The sequence below is a fragment of the Podarcis filfolensis genome (assembly GCF_964270895.1).
Source record: "Podarcis filfolensis genome assembly, chromosome: 6".
NCBI classification, from domain to species: Eukaryota; Metazoa; Chordata; class Lepidosauria; order Squamata; family Lacertidae; genus Podarcis; species Podarcis filfolensis.
The window spans coordinates 6,930,622-6,953,131 of record NC_139609.1 but is presented as its reverse complement, the minus strand read 5'-3'; the positions used below and the strand labels follow the sequence as shown (position 1 = coordinate 6,953,131).

The 22,510-nt window shown below is 45.6% G+C and overlaps 1 protein-coding gene and 1 long non-coding RNA gene across 2 annotated transcripts in view; both read right to left on the bottom strand.

Annotated features, from left to right (window-relative positions):
* Positions 1–1,346: 1,346 nt before the first annotated feature.
* LOC310765244 (podocin-like) lies at positions 1,347–11,989 on the bottom strand (the record flags this gene model as incomplete). The annotated part of the gene is given in 7 exon segments (XM_083620020.1): positions 1,347–3,782; positions 5,154–5,232; positions 6,955–6,975; positions 6,977–6,999; positions 8,729–8,932; positions 10,774–10,916; positions 11,965–11,989. Coding segments are annotated over 7 exon segments (768 nt in total). The 3' UTR covers positions 1,347–3,509.
* The window catches only part of LOC310765985, a 40,215-nt gene continuing 19,051 nt past the window's right edge, over positions 1,347–22,510 (bottom strand). Inside the window, exon 2 of the long non-coding RNA XR_014549901.1 lies at positions 1,347–2,297. This is a non-coding gene — a long non-coding RNA (uncharacterized lncRNA). The remainder of the gene's footprint in view (positions 2,298–22,510) is intronic.

Below are 22,510 nucleotides of genomic sequence, written 5' to 3'. Positions count from 1 at the left end.
ACCCCATTCTTCCTTCAGGGGGAAATAAGAGCTAGCATGGTATTTTGAACAGGAAAGCAGAGTAAGCCAAAGTTTGGCTGCGTACACCTGTTCATGGCATTGTAAAATCATGGCCAAAAGATGCCATCTAGCGGAATCTGAAGAAGTGTGCATGCACACGAAAGCTCATACCAAGAACTAACTTAGTTGGTCTTTAAGGTGCTACTGGAAGGAAAAAAATTTTTTTTGTTTTTTTGTTTTGACATCTAGCGGAAATGAGCAGAAATGCAGCTTGATTTATTTAAGCACGTTCCACTTTCCTTTCTGCAGAGAACGTAGGAAGCTGCTTTGTATAATTGGTTCATCTAGATCTAGATCTAGATCGGTGCACGCAGTTTCCCGACACAGGGCGTTGAGCTGAATGGTTGCAAAATAGCAATGTTAATAATAGCTGTATTTATTTGGTTGCCTACTCACAGTTAAGTCCTGGTCAGACAGGCGCTTGAGTTGCCACAACTGTGACATAGTGCACTTGAGAGCATGCACAGAACAGAAGGTGAGGGAGGGGAGAGAAATACTGGAGGAGGCACTAAATTTTGTTTTTGCTCAGGACATCATACTACCAAAGTCTGCCCCTGATCTGACACAGCATTCTCTCTTTTCAGTGGCAACAGCTCTCTAGAATCACAGGCAGAAGTGTCTTCTGTTCCCTGTTCCCCAAGATGCTTTTAATTGGAAATGCATGAAATGGCTGCACCACTGAGCTATAGGTGCTCCATGTGCTGCTCAGTTGGAGGCTTCATTTAAAATGAGATTAATATAGATGCTGGAGGAAATACAACATCTCTAGGGCTAGAGTTTAAGATTCTCAGAGTGCTTTTCCTTCCAAACTGCTTTGGTTGCTGCAGCTTTAATCCTGCCTCAAAAGCTGGGCAACTGTAATGAAGGCAAGCGAGAGACCATGTTTCTATGGTGGTAGTCAGGGAGGAAGGAGCCTTACAATAATAATAATAGTAATAATAGTAATAATAATAATAATAATAGTAATAATAATAATAATAATAATAATAATAATAATAATAATGGTAATAATATTTATACCCTGCCCATCGGGCTGGGTTTTCCCAGCCACTCTGGGCGGCTTCCAGCAAAATATTAAAATACAATAGTGCATCACTCATTAAAAGCTTCCCTAAACAGGGCTGCCTTCAGATGTCTTCTAAAAGGAAATATACAGGAAATTATAGGAAATAATGCCTGTTTGCTTATTTTAGAAATATTTTTTAATACCAGAGGCCAGTGCCGGAGAAAGGAAGCACACTCCACCCACTAAAATTGTTAAAGGAAGAAAGGAAATTTGCACATTCAGATTATATTTATTATTATTATTACTTTAAAAAATATAATAGGCTGCTTTTCAGCCCAGAGTCTCCAAGGGTGATGTTAACAAAGTTCACATAATATCAGAGCACGTAGAAACCACAAAAAATACTAAAACAAGTAGCAGTGAGGCTGACAATAAGAACAGCAGACAAAATTTACCATTCTAAAAGCTCTTAGCAAGAGCTGATCAAGTAAGAAGGTTCCACCTGGCCCTGAATATACGTCGGATTTAGCACACGTTAGATGAATTTGTTGACTAGCTTGAGTTTATTCTTTTGCAGAATTTGCCATTTTGTGTTCAAAGTTTTTCTTTCGTTTTGATGGGAACAACAGAACAAGGGCTAAGCTCAAGTTGTGTTTGTGAGGAAGCCCCACTCCGGTCCTCCTGTGTTTTCCTTCTGCTCAGTAGAAACCACCCATTTGTTTTTTTGCTCCTTCCACTAAATCGTCTCTACTGAGTCTGAGACTCTTAGGCTGCTGATGGAACTGCCAGCCTGCTTTGTCCAGGCCCAGCCCAATCCTTGTCCCTCTGCTGAAAGAGACACAGATGGTGTCCCACCTCTGTTGGCTTTAATGATAGACGGGAAGGGAGGGCTACTCCCTGAGCCAATTAACAATTAAAGCAAACAGACAGCAAAGAGCTTTCGCAGCAAGTTCCCAAACTTTGTTTGTGCTGTGCTGCTCACTTTCACTCTGTGAACTGCCTCAGGCAGGACACACCATTTTCAGGCCCAAGGAGGTGGGAGGACTGGCCTTAAGCTTCTTGCGCTCCACCACCAACACTTCTTATCTTTGTATCTTGCAATGGTACCTGCCTTTCGAAATAGGGACAAGGAACAGAATGACTAGAGAACAGGAACGCCCAACGGGTGAGCTTATTATCCAGCCTTTCATCCAAGATGTTAAAAGGAAACATGCATTAACTTTCTCCGTCCCTGTTGTTGTTTAGTCGTTTAGTTGTGTCCGACTCTTTGTGACCCCCTGGACCAGAGCATGCCAGGCACTTCTGTCTTCCACTGCCTCCCGCAGTTTGGTCAAACTCATGCTGGTAGCTTCAAGAACACTGTCCAACCATCTCGTCCTCTGTCGTCCCCTTCTCCTTGTGCCCTCCATCTTCCCAACATCAGGGTCTTTTCCAGGGAGTCTTCTCTTCTCATGAGGTGGCCAAAGTATTGGAGCCTCAGCTTCACGATCTGTCCTTCCAGTGAGCACTCAGGGCTGATTTCCTTAAGAATGGATAGGTTTGATCTTCTTGCAGTCCATGGGACTCTCAAGAGTCTCCTCCAGCACCAGAATTCAAAAGCATCCATTCTTCAGCGATCAGCCTTCTTTATGGTCCAGCTCTCACTTCCATACATCACTACTGGGAAAACCATAGCTTTTACTATACGGACCTTTGTTGGCAAGGTGATGTCTCTACTGAGCAATTATGACTGGTTCAGGGTCACCCAGTGAGCTTTTCAGCAGAATAATAATTTGAACTCGGTATTGGATTTTAACTGGGAATAATATCACATGGGGGTGGTTAGATACCTAGTAAGCTTTGACTGTGCATCTAAAAATATAATGTGGAAACAAATACACATTTGGAAAAAATGGGGCTGGGATGCACTCCCCCCACACAGCTAGGACTGGCTGCAATTCCCTGTTTTATGCACTTGGTGGCAAAGCAGCCGCCCTCATCATATGTAGCCCAGCTGCTGACCTCTTAGTTCAGGAGTTTAAAAGTTTAAGCAGATTTAATTACAGGGGGCCCAATAGAGGATCAACCATGGCTACATCAGCTAGTTTGAAATGCAGATTATTCTGCCGAATTCCTGTAGTGGAGTGGCAAAATGTTTTCAGACCAAGGGCCACATTGCCTGATAAGCAGCCTCCAAGGGTCCGCATTCCAGTAGCGAATGGGGCCCAGGGCAAACGCGGGCAGAGCAACAGCTACGAATTTTGCCTTCATCCAGTAGGCAGTTCCTACACAGACTAACATCCCCTCTCTCATCCTCCATCCAGGTGAGTTCAAGGGCACATTTCAGCCAGGCAAAAACACTTCAGGAGGGTGCAAAGCAGGTGGGTACGAATTATGGACTAGGCAATGGGTTACGGCCTGAGGAGCTAGACAGAGAGGCCTAGATGCTGCACCTGGTTTAGTCCTACAACATTGGGGAATCCTTCGCCTTTGGAGCCTCTGGGTTGCTGGCGATATCTGAAGAGCGGTTGCAGCCTGTGGATTTCATGTTGTCTCCTGATGAAAGATTCATGAGGTCAAGGGGGAAAGGAAGAATAAAGGTGGACGGCTTCTCTGCAGACAGGCTTTGCAGCATGTGAAGGTAGCGGAGCTGGAGAGCAGCTGGTGTGTGGGAAAGGACCTCTGCTGCCACCTTCAGCGATTCGGAAGCAGCCTTTTCTCCTTCAGCAGCTATGACCTAGAACACAAGGTATTTAGAAGATCTTCCTTTGGGGCAGGAGGCAATGAAGTTTTACTCAGAGTAGACCCCTTGATATCAATGGGACTAACTTTGATGTGTTCAATAATCTCAATAGGTCTGTTCTGAGTAAAACTTTGTTGAGTACCGCCCGTGGTTCCTTCTATAATGGTGCCCTTCGGTGTTGTAGAAGCAACGCTGTTCGTCAGCTAACGAAAACAGGTTCTGCACAGCACTTAAAATGGTGCTACATTGAATGCTCACCCTCAAGGCCAAAAACCACCTCTAATGTTTCCTCAGAAGCAAGTTCAACTGAGTAAAAGCCCTCCAGTGTTAATTAGATAGTAATTATGTGCAGGTTCTGGGCGTTTGTTTCTTCCTGAGGTAATTTCCTCTTATTAGTCAGCATTTGTTCCTATTCGGAGGAGGGCAGGGATAAGTGATTTATTTCCTTGCATTTTTTTTTCTTTTTTAATAAAATAGCACTGTTTTCCTATAAAAAGTAATAAAATGGTGTGGGGGGGGGAATAATGAAAAGAAACTTGTAATTAATTCCTACCACAGGGGAACAACTGGCTTATAAAGGACAGCATCCGGACAATATCTTATTCAAGTGGCAGCCCATACTCCCCTGTCAATGGATTTGGATTTTCCCAATCTCTGGATAATCTATTAAAGGAAGAAAAGTCAATATAAAGTCACTTATTACCTGACTTTATATTGGATGTTTTGAAGTGTGTTACATGTGGTGATATTTTCCTGGGTGCCACATCGCTTCAATTTCCATTTTGTTTCCGACAGCCCAAAGGAAAGCATGCAGGGTTAGCGTGGAAGAAATTTATTTCATTCTTGTGCTGCGTAGAACTGAAACAGTCTGGAGCTTCCATTTTCCAGTGCAGCTCCCAAACAGCCTTCATGTTGTACCTCTTCCATCTCTTAGGTTTCCAGCCAAAGGAAATGGATTTACATTAAGTACCTATAAATTAACTAGTGCAAACAAGAAGGGCTCATTGCTTTAGATCAGGCATCCCCAAACTCGGCCCTCCAGATATTTTGGGACTACAATTCCCATCATCCCTGACCACTGGCTCTGTTAGCTAGGGATGATGGGAGTTGTAGTCCCAAAACATCTGGAGGGCTGAGTTTGGGGGTACCTGCTTTAGATTAACAAAAGCTGGATAACCAACAGAATTAGTTTTGACCGGTGACCCACTCCCATGTGCTATGAGATGCAGGCAGAACCATGGCCAACGCTTGTCTGATTAGACCTGAAGAGAAGCAAGCTTGGGAGGACAGCATCTCTCTCCCATAGCTCCCTCCAGCCCATAGCTTCCAGTAATAAAAACACACCGTGCCAGTGTATTGCCTTACCCTCACTTTGGCCTGTCTCTGGGCTTCGGCTTGTGCAGCCAGTGACTCCTGAAGCTCCATTGGCAACCGCACATCTTTACTGAAATTAATGAAATTAATGAAATCTGGGACTGCAGACCTAAATTGCAGACCTCATGTTATGTTTGCTTCATGATAGATTTTTTTCAGGATGCGTCCTGAGGTGACCCGGAAGTACCGGAAAGGGTTATTTCCGGGTTTCGCCGCTTGCGCATGCGCAGAAGCGCTAAATTGTGCTTCGCGCATGCGCACAAACACCAAATCGTGCTGCACACCTGCGCAGATATGGTGCTTCAGGTTGCGGGCTTTTCATGTTGTGAACGGGCCTCTGGAACGGATCCCGTTCGCAACCAGAGGTACCACTGTAAATGATTTTCTGTTTAAGAGCACAAGAGCCTGGCTGCTGGATCAGACCAATGGCCTATCTAGTACAGCACCCTGTTCTCACAGAGCCAACCAGATGCCTGTGGGAAGACTGCAAGCAGGACCTGAGCATGGCAGCACTCTGCCCACCTGTGATTGCCAGCAGCTGGTATGCAGAGGGTGGAGGGGAAATATAGCCACTGTGGTTAAGACAACCATCTAGCTCAGGAAGGAAACTTTGTACTACATCAGGGGGAAGAGAGTGCTAGCTGTAACCATGCATGGTTGGCTGGCCAACTGGCCAGCTAGTTATCAGGTTAAATGGGACCTTTGTCTTGGGTGCCAGCTGAAAAGCGAGTCATTGGCTGAATATCCCTCTCATTGCCACTCCTGAGTGGGCCTAGTCACTTGTTAGCAACTCTAGCGACATTTACATTGGCAGTGGGATGTATCCCTGTGTCAGATTCGTTCTCATTTGTTCTGTTAGGAAGGGGCACATTTGCCATTGCTGTGGGAATGCCCTGAAGAAGTTTTAAATGGTCCTAGGATGCCTTCCATGGCTGCATATATGCACAGACACTTCTCATAGCTCTGGAATCAGGAACCTGTTGCCCTCCCACTTTTGCTGAGCTCTGGCTCCCACCAACCCAATAAAACCTCAGCTTTTTTCATCCTGTTCCACTTCCCCGGCAGGATTGCAGAAGCAGCAGAAAACTGACAGACCAGGAAGGCTGAGGGATACATCTGGTTCACAGCTGCCTTTTCTGGATGGCGCCAAACTGATTCAGTGCTGGGATCAGGACAGGAGGCAATCCTTATTCTGCCCTCACTGTGATCAGTGAGAAGACATCCAAGGCTGCCTTGCTGCCAGAAGGGATGGGAGTAATTGGCCAGAGCCCTCCCTTCCCCGCTCTTGGTGGGGCTGTGGAGCCAATTGCCACATGGCACCCTTGCCTTGAGGATATCATAGCAAAATGGGAGCCACTCAAATGTTTGTCCAAGGTGACTCTAAACAAATGGAGAGCTGGTCAGCTGTAGCCTTTCTGGTCATATGTAGATCCATAAAACTGCAGGAACGGGGTAACTTTGGGTGCTCTGAGCTGCCAGTTTTTAAGCAGCTCCTCTTACATGACTGGTCATTGAAATCAACCCCTTTCACCCACAGTCATGTCAAAACAGATGGGCAAGGAGCTAGCTGTGCCTCTGCGAGAGACAGCAGCAGAAGGATAAAGTAGGAGGCCCACAAAATGGTGGCTTGTACCAGGGTAATGCCTATGTCCAGGGTTTGTTCAAGGGGAGAAATAACAAAAACTGATTACACTCGTAGGAGCGGCATTAACAATAGTGAAGCGTCTCGGAGACTCCTCTCCTGATATTTTGTCACCTGATTATTTCTGCAGATCTCACATTTCATACCTACATTTCTGTCCTTTCCACCTTGACAGGTGATGGCGTCCACAGCCACCTGCAAAAAAAGTGTCTTCTTATTTGGCAGCAGCTTTATATGATGGATGAGCAACTTAAAAATGCAAAAACAGCGGTGTCCTAACATTTCCAGTGAGAAGTGCTCTAGTAGTGATGGCTGTCTCCTTGATGCAAACCAAGGAGTAAAGCTACCCTGAGTTAGGTGAGCAAAGAGCTGTTCAGTAAAGGGTTACAGCTTTTTCAAACAGGTTCCCTTTTCTTCCACCTTGGCTACTAGCTGATTATAGGTGTCAGGGACTCAGGAGCAGGAGCACAGGGGAGAGAGGAAATGGAGAGCGAAGGGGAAGAATCCGAGGGCAGCGTAGGGGAGTATGACAGTGACCCGAGAGATTCCATGAGCTTCTCCAGCGAATCAGAAGATTCCCAGAAGGGGGCGTCGATGGTCAGGGCAAGGGGGGTCCCAGGGGGGACGCACCAGAAACAAGGAGCCAGCGGGGAACCCCAAAGCAGCAGCGGGGGATCAGGACCAGTTTCCCCACCAGAGCGTAGTGGGGGGGAAGAGTCACATGTGTCAGGACCAGCGTCTCCTCCAGCGGGGAGAGAAGATGAGTCAGGGCTGACCACGCCTCCATCGGAGAGTGTGGGAACGGAGGGGAGGTCCGTTGCAGCTAGCCTCCCCGAAGGGGGAAGCAGTGACAGCAGCAGTGAAACGGTCAGGGGGAAAGTTGCTGGCTGGGCGCGCGCGCCAAGTTCAAATGTACAGGCGCGGGGGACAGCAGGAGACCCGGATTGGGAACCAGCTCCTAAAGCCCGCCGGAGGGAGGGGGAAGGCTCAGGGGATTCAGCGTCAGAAGAGTCTAGAAAGGGCGAGACCCTGATGGACAGGCGGAACCAGAGGCGGAAAGAACAGAGGAAGAGGTGGAGCAAGGCTAGAGTCTTAAACTGGTGTCTGGGGGGAGGAGATTCAGACGGAGCATCAGCGATCTAGAGTTTGAGACGTAGAGCTGCACGCTGCGGCTCTGGAAGTGAAACTGAACTTCAATAAAGACTTTCGTACTTAACGACGAAGCGGCGTTGGTCCTTTGTGAGCTGGGACCTCGGGCAGCTCTGACAATAGGTCAATCCTTAATTTGTCAGATTCCTTTCTAAAGTTACCTAAACTGGAGCAAAGTCTATTACCTTTTGTCTGCCCCAAACCTAACTGCCAATCATTTACTGGGCCACTTAAAGGTCTGCTATGAGAGGGAGAAAAAGGCCTCTCTAGCCACTCACTTCACTAAAAAGGCATGCAGTTAATCTTATATTTATAAAATTGTCTCTCCCTATCAACCAGAATAGACTAAGACAATGTGCAGATCACAAAACATTACATTTATCACCATGGTATTCAAAGCATCACTTTCTAGTTTCTGCAAGCCAAGCTGTTCTTAAAGGCGCAGGAGACCACAGCAAGCTGGTTCACCTGGTCAGTTGGCAACCCTATGTTTGGAGGCAGTATAGTGTCTGGTTGCCTGTTGTTGTTGTTTGAAAGGAAATGCTGCCCTGGGTGGATCTTGCAAGGCAGTTCTGAGTTTACGTACAGTACTGTAAAGCCACTTTCAGGAAGGAGAAGGTGCCCAATAGCAAGGCAGAAGCATTTCTCTCGTGTCTTTTCATTGGCTACCATACCATTTCCCCAGTTCTGCTTGTAGCAGCCACTGGGCAAGCCTCCCACCCTGAGTGATGGACTTCCCCACCATGTCCTCTGTACAGCGCTATAGCCAACCCACCTTTATCTCCTGGCTGATGCTCTTCCTCTCCATCAGGATGTCTGTGAGCGACCGCTGTGCCAGAAAGCGCTTTGCGATGGTCGGCACGAGCAGCTGGATTGCCTTCGAGTGGTTGGCGAGGGTGGTCGTGACGAGTGTGGCATTCTCCATTCGATAGTAACAGATGGTATCTATTTCTAGACTTGCCATGTCCTTGGTTATGGTCTAGGGCAAGCAGAAGGCATTGTGTGACCATCCAATAGAACAGGGGTCGGCAACCTAAGGCCCATGGGCCACAAGCAGCCCACGGGGGTCGTTCAACCGACGAGTCCCGGTGTGCTGCACTAAATGGGCGCAGTGCGGCGCGGGGATGGCACCAGAAACCACATCTGCGCATGCGCCGGAAATTGCGTCTGTGCAGACGCCAGAAATCGCAGGCGTGCGTACTTGCGCGCGCAATCTAGCCCACAGAGGGATCTCTGCTGGAGTGAAGCAGCCCAGGTGAGGTAAACCTTGCTGACCCCTGCAACAGAATGTTATGAAAGCTGGGTGCCTGCCCCCCTGTCTGCCAAGTGGTGGCAAGAGCCCATGGGGTCCCAGGCACTCACCCAGGGTCTGCGTTCCTTTGGAGAATTGAAGACGCAGCAGAGACTGTTGTGGCTTTAAGAAATGTGGTTTATTCACCAATTCACATTTCAGTCTGCCTGGAGGGAGTCCAGGTCTTACTGCACAGTCATTTCAAGAGGGGTTTGTCCCCCACAGCAGTGTGGCCCTATAGCCCAAGGCATCTGTGCAGCCAGCCCTGCAGCCAGCCTCCTTCAAAGATGGATCTCAGCTCTTCTTCCTGCTTTTCCTTCCCAGCAACCCTTGCTCAAAAATCCCTTTTCCTGTCGCCTCAAACAACACACCCCATCACTTTGGTAACATCTCATTCTCCAGTGGCCCAACAACACCTTTTGTTCTTCACTAAGCCAGCCAGGATGCTTTGTAGAAGCCAGCCCAGGGATTCCCTGTCTGGCACAGCTCTGCAGCTTGTTCTTTAATCCATATCCCAATTAATCAAAATCCTAGCATTTATTCATTCCTAGGGTTGTTGTTTTTTGGAGGGTCCCCCCAAATCCATAACAATAAAGTACAGTTTTGTCAATGGAAAAATAACAGGAAATCTGATTCCAGCCCTGGGCTGGACTGAGCTGTTTCTCCGTACCATATTGGCCTAAATATAAGCCTCACCTTTCCCCCCAAATTCCAGTTGTGAAAAGTTGAAAGTGCGGCTTAAATTTGTAACCTTACAAAAATGGACTTTTACGATACTGCTGCTTAAACAGGCATACAGTAAAACAGAACAGGTGTGAGTGCCTACGGAATTTTAAGGGAGTATAATCAGGTATTGTCTCCCCCCCCCCCTTGAATTTAAAGGTGTGGCTTATATTCGGGTGCGACTTATATTCGGGCCAATGCGGTACAGTGGTGCCTTGGTTTAAGAACAGTCCGGTTTAAGAACGATTTGGCTTACAAACGCCGCAAAACCGGAAATAGTGTCTTGGTTTGAGAACTTTACCTCGGTCTAAGAACGGAATCCGAACGGTGGAAGGGCACCGTCGACGGGAGGCCTCATTATGGAAAGCGCGCCTCGGTTTAAGAACGGTTTTGGTTTAAGAATGGACTTCTGGAACGGATTAAGTTCATAAACCGAAGTACCACTGTAATAACAAATAAACATCAGACTGTGTAGATTCCTAACCTTCGCTGGAGATTTCAGGGAATGAACCTGGGATGTTCCGCATGCAAAGCAGATGTTCTGTCACTGATTTACAGCCTTCCTTTACGTTAAGTAATCCTACAACTGTCCCGTTAGGTAGATCAGTATAATTATTGTGGGGCTGGGAGTGAGGCTGAGTCAAAATGGCATGCCGAAATGCAATGTAGTTAGTTCATAGACAAGGTGAGATTTGAACCCGGGGCTTCCTAATTAATTGGAATGGTGAACCTAAGTAAACTTCTACTGCATTTGCCTCCTGCAAACAAGCTCAAAGAGCAGAAGGGGCAGACTGTGTCTCTCTTACCTCATAGAAAGGGATCTCTAAGGTTTTGAGGCGAAGGTTTATTTTGTGGTAGGTGTCCAAACACGGCAGGAAAAGGAATAATCCTGATTGGAGAAAGAGAACAGCAGCACTTGCAAGCTGGATGGTGTAAATAAAGAAGAAAACTCACATTTCTTAATGCAAAAGGTAATAGGCCTGGACTGAATAGGTAGAGAATCCAGCCTTTTTTAGTTAGGCAGCAGTGCTTTTTTGGAACCTGAAGATGTAGAACAGAGGTATGTGTTGTTGTAAGAATTCTAAGGTCTCAAATAGGGAATAAATATTCATAAATGCACACGTATCTAAATATATATAATATATATAAACCATGTATCTGAAATAGCATGGAGAGAGCAATCCTGAAGCCATTTTGACTCTCCCAATGACCTCAAATATTCCTCTGCAGTAAGGGAGGCAAATGGGCAAAACCTTCCCATTGTCTTTTTGCTTATGCATCCTATCTTAAGGGCGTATTTGTGTCTGAATAGGGTTAGCCAGCGACCTGGTTTCAGGAACTAAAGTATTAACCATCACAAAAGGACGGCCAGACTGCCCAGGTAATGCAATCAGTGACCATTATCAGGTATCCTGGCAGACAGGATTTCTGCTGTAGACCGCCTCCTTCTGTGATGTATGTATGCTGATTTTGGGGTGGTCTTTGGCTAAGGTGGTTGGGAAATGTCAAAAGGACTTACAGGTTCCTGCACATTTTTGTTCAGGGTCTCACCCTCCGTGGAAGGAAGGGAGGGAACTTTGTTGCAACAGAAAAATAAATATATGTCTTGCTTTCCACTGGATCCTCCCTCCATCCATTCTTCTCTGACGGATCATGGACTTAGGGGACTTGGGCAGCAAAAGCCAATCCCCAATTTTTACATCAATGTGCGTGTGAGAGAGAGATCAATCGTGCATGTATAAACAGACACAAAAATTTTAGTTTTGCTGCTGTTTCTGTTCAAACAGGTGCTACAAATCTGAACAGGAACAGGAACAATGGGGAGATGTTCTGACAAACTTTCTGGCCTCCAGTTTCAGACTTGTTCAAAGGAACCTAAAGCTGTTTATTTTTCCAGCCCGTGGGGTAAATGCTGATAACTTTGATCTCCTTGCTGATAACCTTGATCTCAATTGTGTCTTTAATTGAGTTTAATTGACCCAACGGTGCTGGCTCACTCAGCAAATTCTCTTTCTCATTCATCTGTCTAACAATCCTGAGTCATGATTGTCCTATTTCTTATACTTATAATGAGTGTTATTTGCCCTGAAGAAACTAGTGGTTTCATGGGCTCCATAATGGGCTCACAGTAGTGCCTGGGCATCGTCTGTCCTGCCTGGTCTCTTCATCCAAGCACTCTCCCTAAACCGTGCTTGGAGAAGGCCCCATGTGACATTTGGCAGTGAAAAAACTACGTTTCACAGCACCCTACAATATGAGCCCTCAACACCCTTACCTGCAGGGTAAAGATTTCACCAAAAATATGACATTATCCGATTAACTCCAAAGCGGTGCCAAACATCAGGAAGAGCCCATGTAAAAATACGTTTCACAGCTCCCCACAGGATCAAGATTTTGCCAAATATCACAACTGGAGAGAGATCTGCTGCATAATGTAAAAGTGCTGTCTAAAATGTATAAGATATTATGGGAAAGGGATTCCTGCGCCGAGCACTGGCAAAATGGCCCGTGCAATGTTTAGCAGTGAAAACCGCATGTTTCACAGCGCCCCACAAAATGAGCCTTTGGCACTCTAACCGAAAACCTGACGTCATCCGATTAACTCTAAAGCAGCACCAAACTGCGGAAAATGGCCCCCTGCAACATTTGGCAGTGAAAATAGATATACAAAAGTCAGTGCTTTCTACGGTTCAGCCATCAGGTGTAAAGGTAAAGGTAAAGGGACCCCTGACCATTAGGTCCAGTCGTGACCAACTCTGGGGTTGCGGTGCTCATCTCGCTTTATTGGCCGAGGGAGCCAGCGTACAGATTCCGGGTCATGTGGCCAGCATGACTAAGCCGCTTCTGGTGAACCAGAGCAGCGCACGGAAATGCCGTTTACCTTCCCGCCAGAGCGGTACCTATTTATCTACTTGCACTTTGACGTGCTTTCGAACTGCTAGGTTGGCAGGAGCAGGGACCGAGCAACGGGAGCTCACCCCGTGGCGGGGATTCGAACTGCCGACCTTCTGATCGGCAAGTCCTAGGCTCTGTGGTTTAACCCACAGCGCCATCAGGTGTAGCAATGCACAAAGATTAAAGCCACGATAGCCAGCTCTGAAAAGCTGGGGTGGTTTATGTTTTCTGAGGCATGGCCATAAGGCTTGGAGTTAATGACTTGTAACACATCACAGTCATGTTGACACCATGAATCATGTTGACATGATTTAGCGCTTCTACGCATGCGCGAGTGGCGAAACACGGAAGTAACCCTTTCTGGTACTTCCGGGTCGCCGCGGGACCCAACCTGAAAAAAGGTAACATGAAGCAAACGTAAAATGAGGTATGACTGTACTGGAAGAAGCAAAGATCACCCGTGTCGAAGCAATGATTCTTCAACATCAACTTCATTGGACTGGTCATGTTGTTCAGATGCCTGATTCTTGTCTTCCAAAGAAACTACTCTATTCCAAACTTTAAAATGGAAAGCGTAATGCTAGTGGTCAACAAAAGAGGTTTAAAGACTCTCTCAAGGCAAATCTTTAAAAATGTAGTATAAACACCGACAACTCGGAAACACTAGCCCCAATTGGAGAACAGCTTTTACCAAAGGTGTCATGGGCTTTGAAGACACTCAAACTCAGGACGAAAGGAAGACATGTGCTAAGAGGAAGGCACGCTTGGCAAACCCTCACAGTGATCAACTCCCGCCCAGAATCCAATGTCCCCACTGTGGAAGGACGTGTTGATCCGGAATTGGCCTCCACAGTCACTTACGGACTCACTGTTAAGACCAGGTTCGCGGAAGACAGTATTACTCGGCTACAAATGATCACCAAAGAAGAACAGTATTTGAAAGAATGGATTCTATTTACAGTGGTACCTCAGGTTAAGAACTTAATTCGTTCTGGAGGTCTGTTCTTAACCTGAAACTGTTCTTAACCTGAAGCCCCACTTTAGCAAATGAGGCCTCCCGCTGCTGCCACGCCGCCGGAGCACGATTTCTGTCCTCATCCTGAAGCAACGTTCTTAACCCGAGGTATTATTTCTGGGTTAGCAGAGTCTGTAACCTGAAGCGTATGTTAACCCGAGGTACCACTGTATCACTGAATTTGGCCATGGCAAGTCTGCGTTTATCTGCAGGTTGTTCATATGTTGTGAGTTTGTATAAGTCTTCAATCCAATCATAGAAGGGAGATGCATTTTTATTTTTCCAACTCACCAGTATCAGTCTTTTTGCTGTGGTAAGGGCACAGAGAGTCCACTCGTATTGCCCCTTTGTAAGTTCCATGTGCTGGGTGTATAATTAGAAAGGATATTTTGCTCTGTAAAGGTACATTTGGCCTCAGCGATGGGAGTCCAGCAATGAATCATTTAGCCAGTGCAATGGAGGAGGAAGAGGTTGAAAATGCGAGACTTACTGGCACCTGTAGCAGCAGCAGCAGCAGCAGCAGCAGCTGGAGCGTGGCCTGCAGTGCCACCTGGTGGCCCAACTCAGAACATCCATGCCCATCACAGATGTAAAGCTTTAGGCATGTGTTACAGAAACCCAACTGTTTCGCCTGGTGATGGCAACAGTTCCAAAAAGAAGCATTTGGCAGAAGTGTCTGTGCTCTGGGCAGCCGTGCTGTTCTAACCACAACTCCCTGCAGTTACTGACTGGCTACCAGCTGAGCCAAGCTGCTAATCGCAGAATCTGGGAGAGCAATCCGGGTTGGAGTTGACCAGGAGTCAGCAAACCTTTTCAGCAAGGGGCAAGTCCACTGTCCTTCAGACCTTGGGCGGGCGGACTATATTTTTTTTTGGGGGGGGGGGAGTGAACGAATTCCTATGCCCCACAAATAACCCAGAGATGCATTTTAAATAAAAGCACACTTTCTACTCATGCAAAAGCACCAGGCAAGACAATTAACCCAGAGATGCATTTTAGATAAAAGGACACATTCTACTCATGTAAAAACACGCTGATTCCTGGACCGTCAGATTTAGAAGGCAATTGGGCCAGATCTGGCCCCCTGGGCCTTAGTTTGCCTACCCATGTACAGTGGACGCTTGAGTTGCGAACGTGATCCGTGTGGGATGCACGTTCGCAACCCGCAGCATTCGCAACCCGCAGTGGCGCATCTGCACATGCGCGGGTTGCGATTAGGCACTTCTGCGCATGCGCAAAGTGTGATTTAGCGCTTCTGTGCATGCGCGACCCCAAAAAGCCGGAAGCGACTCGTTCCGGTACTTCTGTGTTTCGGCTGGTCCATAACCTGAAAAAACACAACCTGAAGCATCTGTAACCCGAGGTATGATTGTATTTGACACTCTATTGCAAGAGTCAAAGGCAAGACAAAGGAGACAAGCAATGCCAAAGGACGTCACAAGACCTGGAGGTAGCAGGTAGCATGGCAAAGGGCATTCCCCACCTCAGGAGGGGCTGGCATGGCATCCTATGGGGCCACGTGCAAAAATGTACTAGCACTCTTACATCTAACAACAACAACAATTTATTTATATGTCACCCGTCTGACTGGGTTGCCCCAGCCATTCTAGGCATGGATCTGAACACGGGAGGGGGAGAACTCTATAAATAAGTCAGAAATTAGATAATTTTAACAACAGGAAAAATCCCAAGGGAGCAGAAAAGTCTATACGGCCTAGGACCCTCGTACCTACGGGACCGCCTCTCCTGGTATTGAGGCATCTGATCAAGACTTGTATTTTAAAATGAGCTTAATATATATATATATTAAGATGCTTGTGTGTTTTTATGCCAGGCAGCTGGGTTTGGCAGATGTTTATCTTCCTGGACAAAGGCCCCCCTTGATTTATTTATAGTAGGAGCCAAAATTCTCAAAGTTGTAAAAAGGGAATTACAGGCTGAGAGCAAAGTTTACTAGGTTACTGACCCTACAGAATACAATCAAGCTGCAAAAGCACTAATTAAGAGTTGGTAAATAGTAGGATTCATTGTTTAACAAAATATAATACCATGTGTCTCCCATTAGAGACTTTAGCCACATTTTCATAAGGTTAAAGGGCAAGAGCTAATGGGAAAAGCAGCTGGCCAGGAAGGGGGGGGTGTAAATTTACTAAGTTCCTTTTTACTTTGAAAAGGCCTTTGCTTCTAAAAATCTATATATGTTATGTATGAAATATATTGGCTTAAATGTAATTATGCAAAGGATTTAGAAAGTAAGAAATGTTAGATTCTTATGTTAGATTCTTATTTCATAGAATCATAGAGTTGGAAGAGACCACAAGGGCCATCGAGTCCAACCCCCTGCCAAGCAGGAAACACCATCAGAGCACTCCTGACATATGGTTGTCAAGCCTCTGCTTAAAGACCTCCAAAGAAGGAGATCTTTCATTGATGGTGTGTGAGAATGTGAACCCAAGATCTCTGACCTCTGTTTAAGATTAAAATGATAAAAATTTAAAACCATTAGCCATCTGTTTTGGAGGGCAAAAGGGCAAGAAGGGCAAGAGGTGATCTGGTAATTAAGGTGCCTTGTTGAGGTAAATGTAAGACATATGGCTACTTGTTTGCCATTTATAGATAGAAGGAAATATAGCTCTTTGTCTCCCATAAAAGGTAATAGGAAATGGGTGTATCTTTTATGATTGGTTCTAGCAAACAGCCAATAGGAATTTCAACCAGGCTGATTGGACAGAGGCAGCCAAAGGAGGAGCAAGGGGGCTGGGCTGAGGAAATATAAGTGCTGACCATCAGGGCTGGAGTGGGCAGAGCTTAGGTAACCATATACCACTGTGTCTCTCATTTATTTGTCTGACAAATAAATTATTATTTTAATTTCTCTATTGCTGCGTTGAATATTTCATTCCAGCTAAGCGCTAACCACAAGCAGGGTGCTACAGTATGTCCCACAGAGGAACCTACGGTCTGCAAATAAAAACATCTTGAAGGTCCCAGGCCACAGAGAAGTTAGGCTGGCCTCAACTAGAGCCAGGGCTTTTTCGGCTGTGACTCCGATCTGGTGGAACGCTCTGTCACAAGAGACTAGGGCCCTGCGGGACTTGACATCTTTCCGCAGGGCCTGCAAGACAGAGTTGTTCCACCAGGTCTTTGGCCAGGGCGCAGTCTGACCCCCTCCTTCGGCAATCTTTGCAGAGCTCTGGCCCAATGGTTGCCAGTGGCTTGATTTGAATTAATTTTATAATGAATGCTTTTAGAGAGTTGTGTTGTGTTGTACTGTTGTACTGTTTTATTGTTGTTAGCCGCCCTGAGCCCGGCTTCGGCTGGGGAGGGCGGGATATAAATAAAAATTTATTATTATTATTATTATTATTATTATTATTATTATTATTGACATACATGACCATGGCTGTGCAGTTATTATTGGCCCAGAGATGGAAAGAAGATAAAGTCGCCACCAGAGAAGAATGGCAGATCAAGCTGATGGACTAGGCCGAAATGGCAAAAATGACCGGAAGAATCAGAAATCAGGAAAACCAAAATTTTTATAAGGAATGGGGGAAATTTATAATCCATTGTAAACAGTTAAAATCGTTAGTGGGGTTGGAATACCACTTGTAGTTTAATGGTGAACTTTGGATATACAGTGGTACCTCAGGTTACATACGCTTCAGGTTACAGACTCCGTTAATCCAGAAATAGTGCTTCAGGTTAAGAACTTTGCTTCAGGATGAGAACAGAAATCGTACTCCAGCGGCGTGGCAGCAGCGGGAGGCCCCATTAGCTAAAGTGGTGCTTCAGGTTAAGAACAGTTTCAGGACATCTGGAATGAATTAAGTACTTAACCCGAGGTACCACTGTACAGTAATGAAGATGGAAGAGATTTGGATTATTATAAAAGATGCAGGAGGAAAGGACTAGCAATAGGACCCACAAAGGGGAGGAGGGAAGTTCAGGAGATTCTGTGGAATCTTGTTTCTATTCAAGAAGCCGCCATCTAAAGAGCAAACTTTTCTGAGTGGGGTTGAGGGGCATGCAAAGTATCTCAAGGAGACAGGAGGCAATTAACTCCAATGGGAAGAAGGCGAGGGAGCTGTGGTTGCTTGCAAGAGAATTATTTCTGTAAGGCCACCATTAAACAGCTCCTGAAAACGAAACACAAATAATCCCTTAGACTCGTTCAGTCATCGCTCAAGGAAGCTTTAAGTACAGTTTGCTATTTATACGGCACCTCAAGGAGTTGCGGTGGTTGTAACAGCAGGCAGAGTAGAAGCCGTGCCTGAGAGATCCCGTGAAAAACCCTGAAACAAGAAGTAATTGCCTAGAAATATTATCTTATAGAATTAAACTAAATAACAAAAATCAAAAAGTTTAAGGAAAAAATTAGAAAAACCTAGAATTGAACAAAGCCTTAATGGGATGCCGGCTACAAACCTCGTTTCACTGAACTATTCAGTTTCCTCAGAAGGAAATACAGTGGTACCTCAGGTTAAGTACTTAATTTGTTCCGGAGGTCTGTACTTAACCTGAAACTGCTCTTAACCCGAAGCACCACTTTAGCTAATGGGGCCACCAGCTGCTGCCGCGCCACTGGAGCACAATTTCTGTTCTCATAACCTGAAGCGTATGTAACCCGAGGTACCACTGTAGCGAAATCATAAACCTTAAATGATTTTAAACAAACTCAGGAACAGGGCTGAAACGCTCCCCTGAGTTTACAAAAAAGGTCTGAAAACCTAAATGGCAAGTTGGTCTCCGTGCCCAGGTTTTTTGTCCCACCCTCCTCAAACAAAAGAATTCGTTCTATGGCAACTGTTGCTGTGGCTACTTCGTTCTCTGGCGCAGTACCACATGTGCCCAAGAGAGGGCTATATTCCACCAGTTAAAAACAACCCACCACTAGTGTGTCCAATTGTTCAACTTTCGAATTCGATAAATAAAGGCTGTTATAAGATTGTCTCATGATTTTGAAATTCAAAAGTTATTTTGGTTAAATCATTTTAATTTTGTTTTGCCTGGTAAGTAATATGCATGTGAAGTGAGAGCTGGACCATAAAGAAGGCTGATTGCCGAAGAATTGTGCTTTTGAATTATGGTGCTGGAGGAGACTCTTGAGAGTCCCATGGACTGCAAGAAGATCAAACCCATCCATTCTTAAGGAAATCAGCCCTGAGAGCTCACTGGAAGGACAGATCCTGAAGCTGAGGCTCCAATACTTTAGCGACCTCATGAGAAGAGAAGACTCCCTGGAAAAGACCCTAATGTTGGGAAAGATTGAGGGCACAAGGAGAAGGGGACGACAGAGGATGAGATGGTTGGATAGTGTTCTCGAAGCTACCAGCATGAGTTTGACCAAACTGCGGGAGGCAGTGGAAGACAGGAGTGCCTGGCGTGCTCTGGTCCATGGGGTCACAAAGAGTCGGACACGACTGAACAGCAACAAAAACAATATGCATGTAAATTACATAAAGGTAAAGGGGGACGCGGGTGGCACTGTGGGTTAAACCACAGAGCCTAGGACTTGCCGATCAAAAGGTCGGCGGTTCGAATCCCCGCGACGGGGTGAGCTCCCGTTGCTCGGTCCCTGCTCCTCCCAACCTAGCAGACATTCCTGACTTAGTCATATACTAGCCACTGGATGGAAAATAATCAAACATTTATATGCCTCATGTCCCAGAAAGTATTCTTGCCACACCATACCCCAAACAAATGTATTAGCAATATTACACTTAACACCTTTTGATTGCTCTTTCAGAGCGGTACCTATTTATCTACTTGCACTTTGACGTGCTTTCAAACTGCTAGGTTGGCAGGAGCAGGGACCAAGCAACAGGAGCTCACCCCGTCATGGGGATTCGAACCGCCGACCTTCTGATTGGCAAGCCCTAGGCTCTGTGGTTTAACCCACAGCACCACCCGCGTCCCTGTAAATTAGAATTCATTAAAATGATTGCCAACTACTCGCAGTTATATTATATATTAATCTTATTGTTGTTGTTACTTAGCATTACCTGACATTTCCAAAAACATAAAATTTAAATTATTTGGTTTTCTGAAAACAGTCAAAAGTCAAATTTTGAAATGTTAAATTCATTGTAAAACTTATCAAATGTATAAACTTGAAAAGTATAAATAAAATCTTTTTTTAAAAAAACCTTGATTTCCTTCCCCCTCTTTCGTTTTAATATTTTCAGCATATCCAAATTAACTTAATTCGCTCATTTATTCATCTACTTTAAATATATAATGTTGTAAAACTGCAGGTTATTACAATAATCCTGCCAATGTTCTTATCTGTTTACAGTTTATAAACATTCAATGAACCATTTCCATTATTTTATTAAAAGTTTATCTTGATTTCTTATTTTTCCAGTAAGTTCCACCATTTCTGCATATTCCCTAAGTTTTTGTATCTGTTCTTCTTTCGCTGAGACTTCTTCTTCTTTCCATTTTTGGACAAGTAACGTTCTTGCCGCTGTAGTCACATACATGAATAAATTTCTATACAATTTGGCTAGTTCTGTCCCTATCGTCTTGTGTTGCTCTTTTACATGAATTAGTCTGCCATGTGCCTAGAAAGAATGGCTCAGGGAGGTTTACCCCTTGCCCTGCTCCTTTTCCCAGGGAAAAAAACCTGTGTGCTAGCTTTAAAATTGGAACAAATGGGGAAACTGGTAACTGTTTGCATGTCAAATGTGAAAACCAGGTCCAAATTAAATATGGCTCTTGGTCCACAAGGAGCAGCAGAGGGCACCAGAGAACTGCTCATGTACCTCAAAGATAAAAAGGTTGTTATCTATACCAGTGATGGCTAGACTTAGCCCTCCAGCTGTTTTGGGACTACACTTCCCATCATCCCTGACCACTGGTCCTGTTAGCTAGGTATGATGGGAGTTGTAGTCCCAATACAGCTGGAGGGCCAAGTTTGGCCATCACTGATCTATACTAAACAAGCCTTCTCCAACCTGGTGCCCACCAGATGTTTTAGACTGCAGCGCCCTTGTGCCCCTGCTGATGGGGGCTGCCATCATGAAAATAACCAACCCTGAGCCAGGGGGAATCCTGTTAGGTTTCTGTTTGTGCCACTGTGCAGTGCTTGGAGTCACAAGACTCTGTTTACATTCCAGAGATTCCAGACTGCTGCAAGTCTCACGGGAGACGGGAGACGGATGTTGATATTACTGGTTTCCTGTTCCTTTGTTCAGGTTGCCTCTCTGCTTTCACAGAGAGAGTATGTATATTATTTTCTGTCTGCGTAGTTAGAAATAAAACTCTTAGCAATGTAGCTCATATTTCTCGTCCTTGTGCTGCTGCTTGTACACTCTGCGTAATGGGAACATGCCTGGAGCCTCATCAAAGGCTTAGGTCGTTAATCAACGTTGGAGGAGATTACAGAGGACTCGACAGGAGAAGCAGCTCAGTCGTACGGAATTCCGACAAATCCTGGGTTTATGGATCTGTCCATAAACTGATGGAAAACCCCAGACGTCTTCTGTGGGAAATGAGAAGAAAAGCTATCAGTGTAGGGTTTAAACAAAACGCAGCCAACAAGGAAGGAAAGTTGCGTGCAAATGTGACCTGTCCTCTTCTCAAGGGCATCCTCTCAGCTCAGCCATTCCTGTGCTGTGCTTCCTTCTATAACATGGTAAAAGGTGGAGGATCCCTGGAGGGTTAAGTCCAGTCAAAGGCAACTATGGGGTTGCGGCGCTCATCTCACTTTCAGGCCGAGGGAACCAGTGTTTGTCCGCAGACAGCTTTCCGGGTGGTATGGCCAGCAGGACTAAACTTCTGGTGCAATGGAACATTGCAGAGCACACGGAAACACAGTTTACCTTCCTGCCAGAGTGGTACCTATTTATCTACTTGCACTGGTGTGCTTTCAAACTGCTAGTTGGCAGGAGCTGGGACAGAGCAACAGGAGCTCACCCCGTTGCGGGGAATCAAACCACTGACCTTCTGACTGGCAAGCCCAAGAGGCTCAGTGGTTTAGACCACAGCGCCACCTGCGTCCGCCCTTGACTCCTCCCTTAAGTTTAGAGTGAACTTTGTGTCTCCGAGAGCCTCATAATTTGCATTTTTCTGCTGAGAACTTCCTCACCAAGGAAGGGGAAGAGGAATCCAATCACAACCTCCTCCAGTGCCCCTTCCCTTTCTCCCAAGCGTTGCCAGGGATCCGAGAATATCACCTGCCACTCATGGTTTAAAGAGGTGTGAGAGCTGCCTCCCCTTCTCTCCTCACGTTTCCCTCCTGCTCTTTGTCAAAAACAAAGACAGAAAAGAAGTAGCTCTTCAGTTCGTTCCTTCTCTTCCACTTTTCTTGGCTCCATTGCCTGCAATCCTAGCTGACAAACTGAAAAATGTAAGCATTCTCAGAAGGGCGACTCTTTCTGTCTGACCTTAAAGTGTCTATTCCTGAACAAAGGAACTTCAAAAGGAGACTCTGCTAAATTACAGCTTTCAGATCCATCACCTGTGGCCTGAACAGAGAGGGTGCTGCTGTGCTAATCCTACGGCAGGTGTTAATTAGTTGATCAGTGTCATTATGTCGGTGTTATCATTAACACTGCTTTGCAAATGGTCGATGTAAGCTTTTAAGCTGTAATGCAATTATCACTGTTTTTATTTGTCTTTTTTTGGAT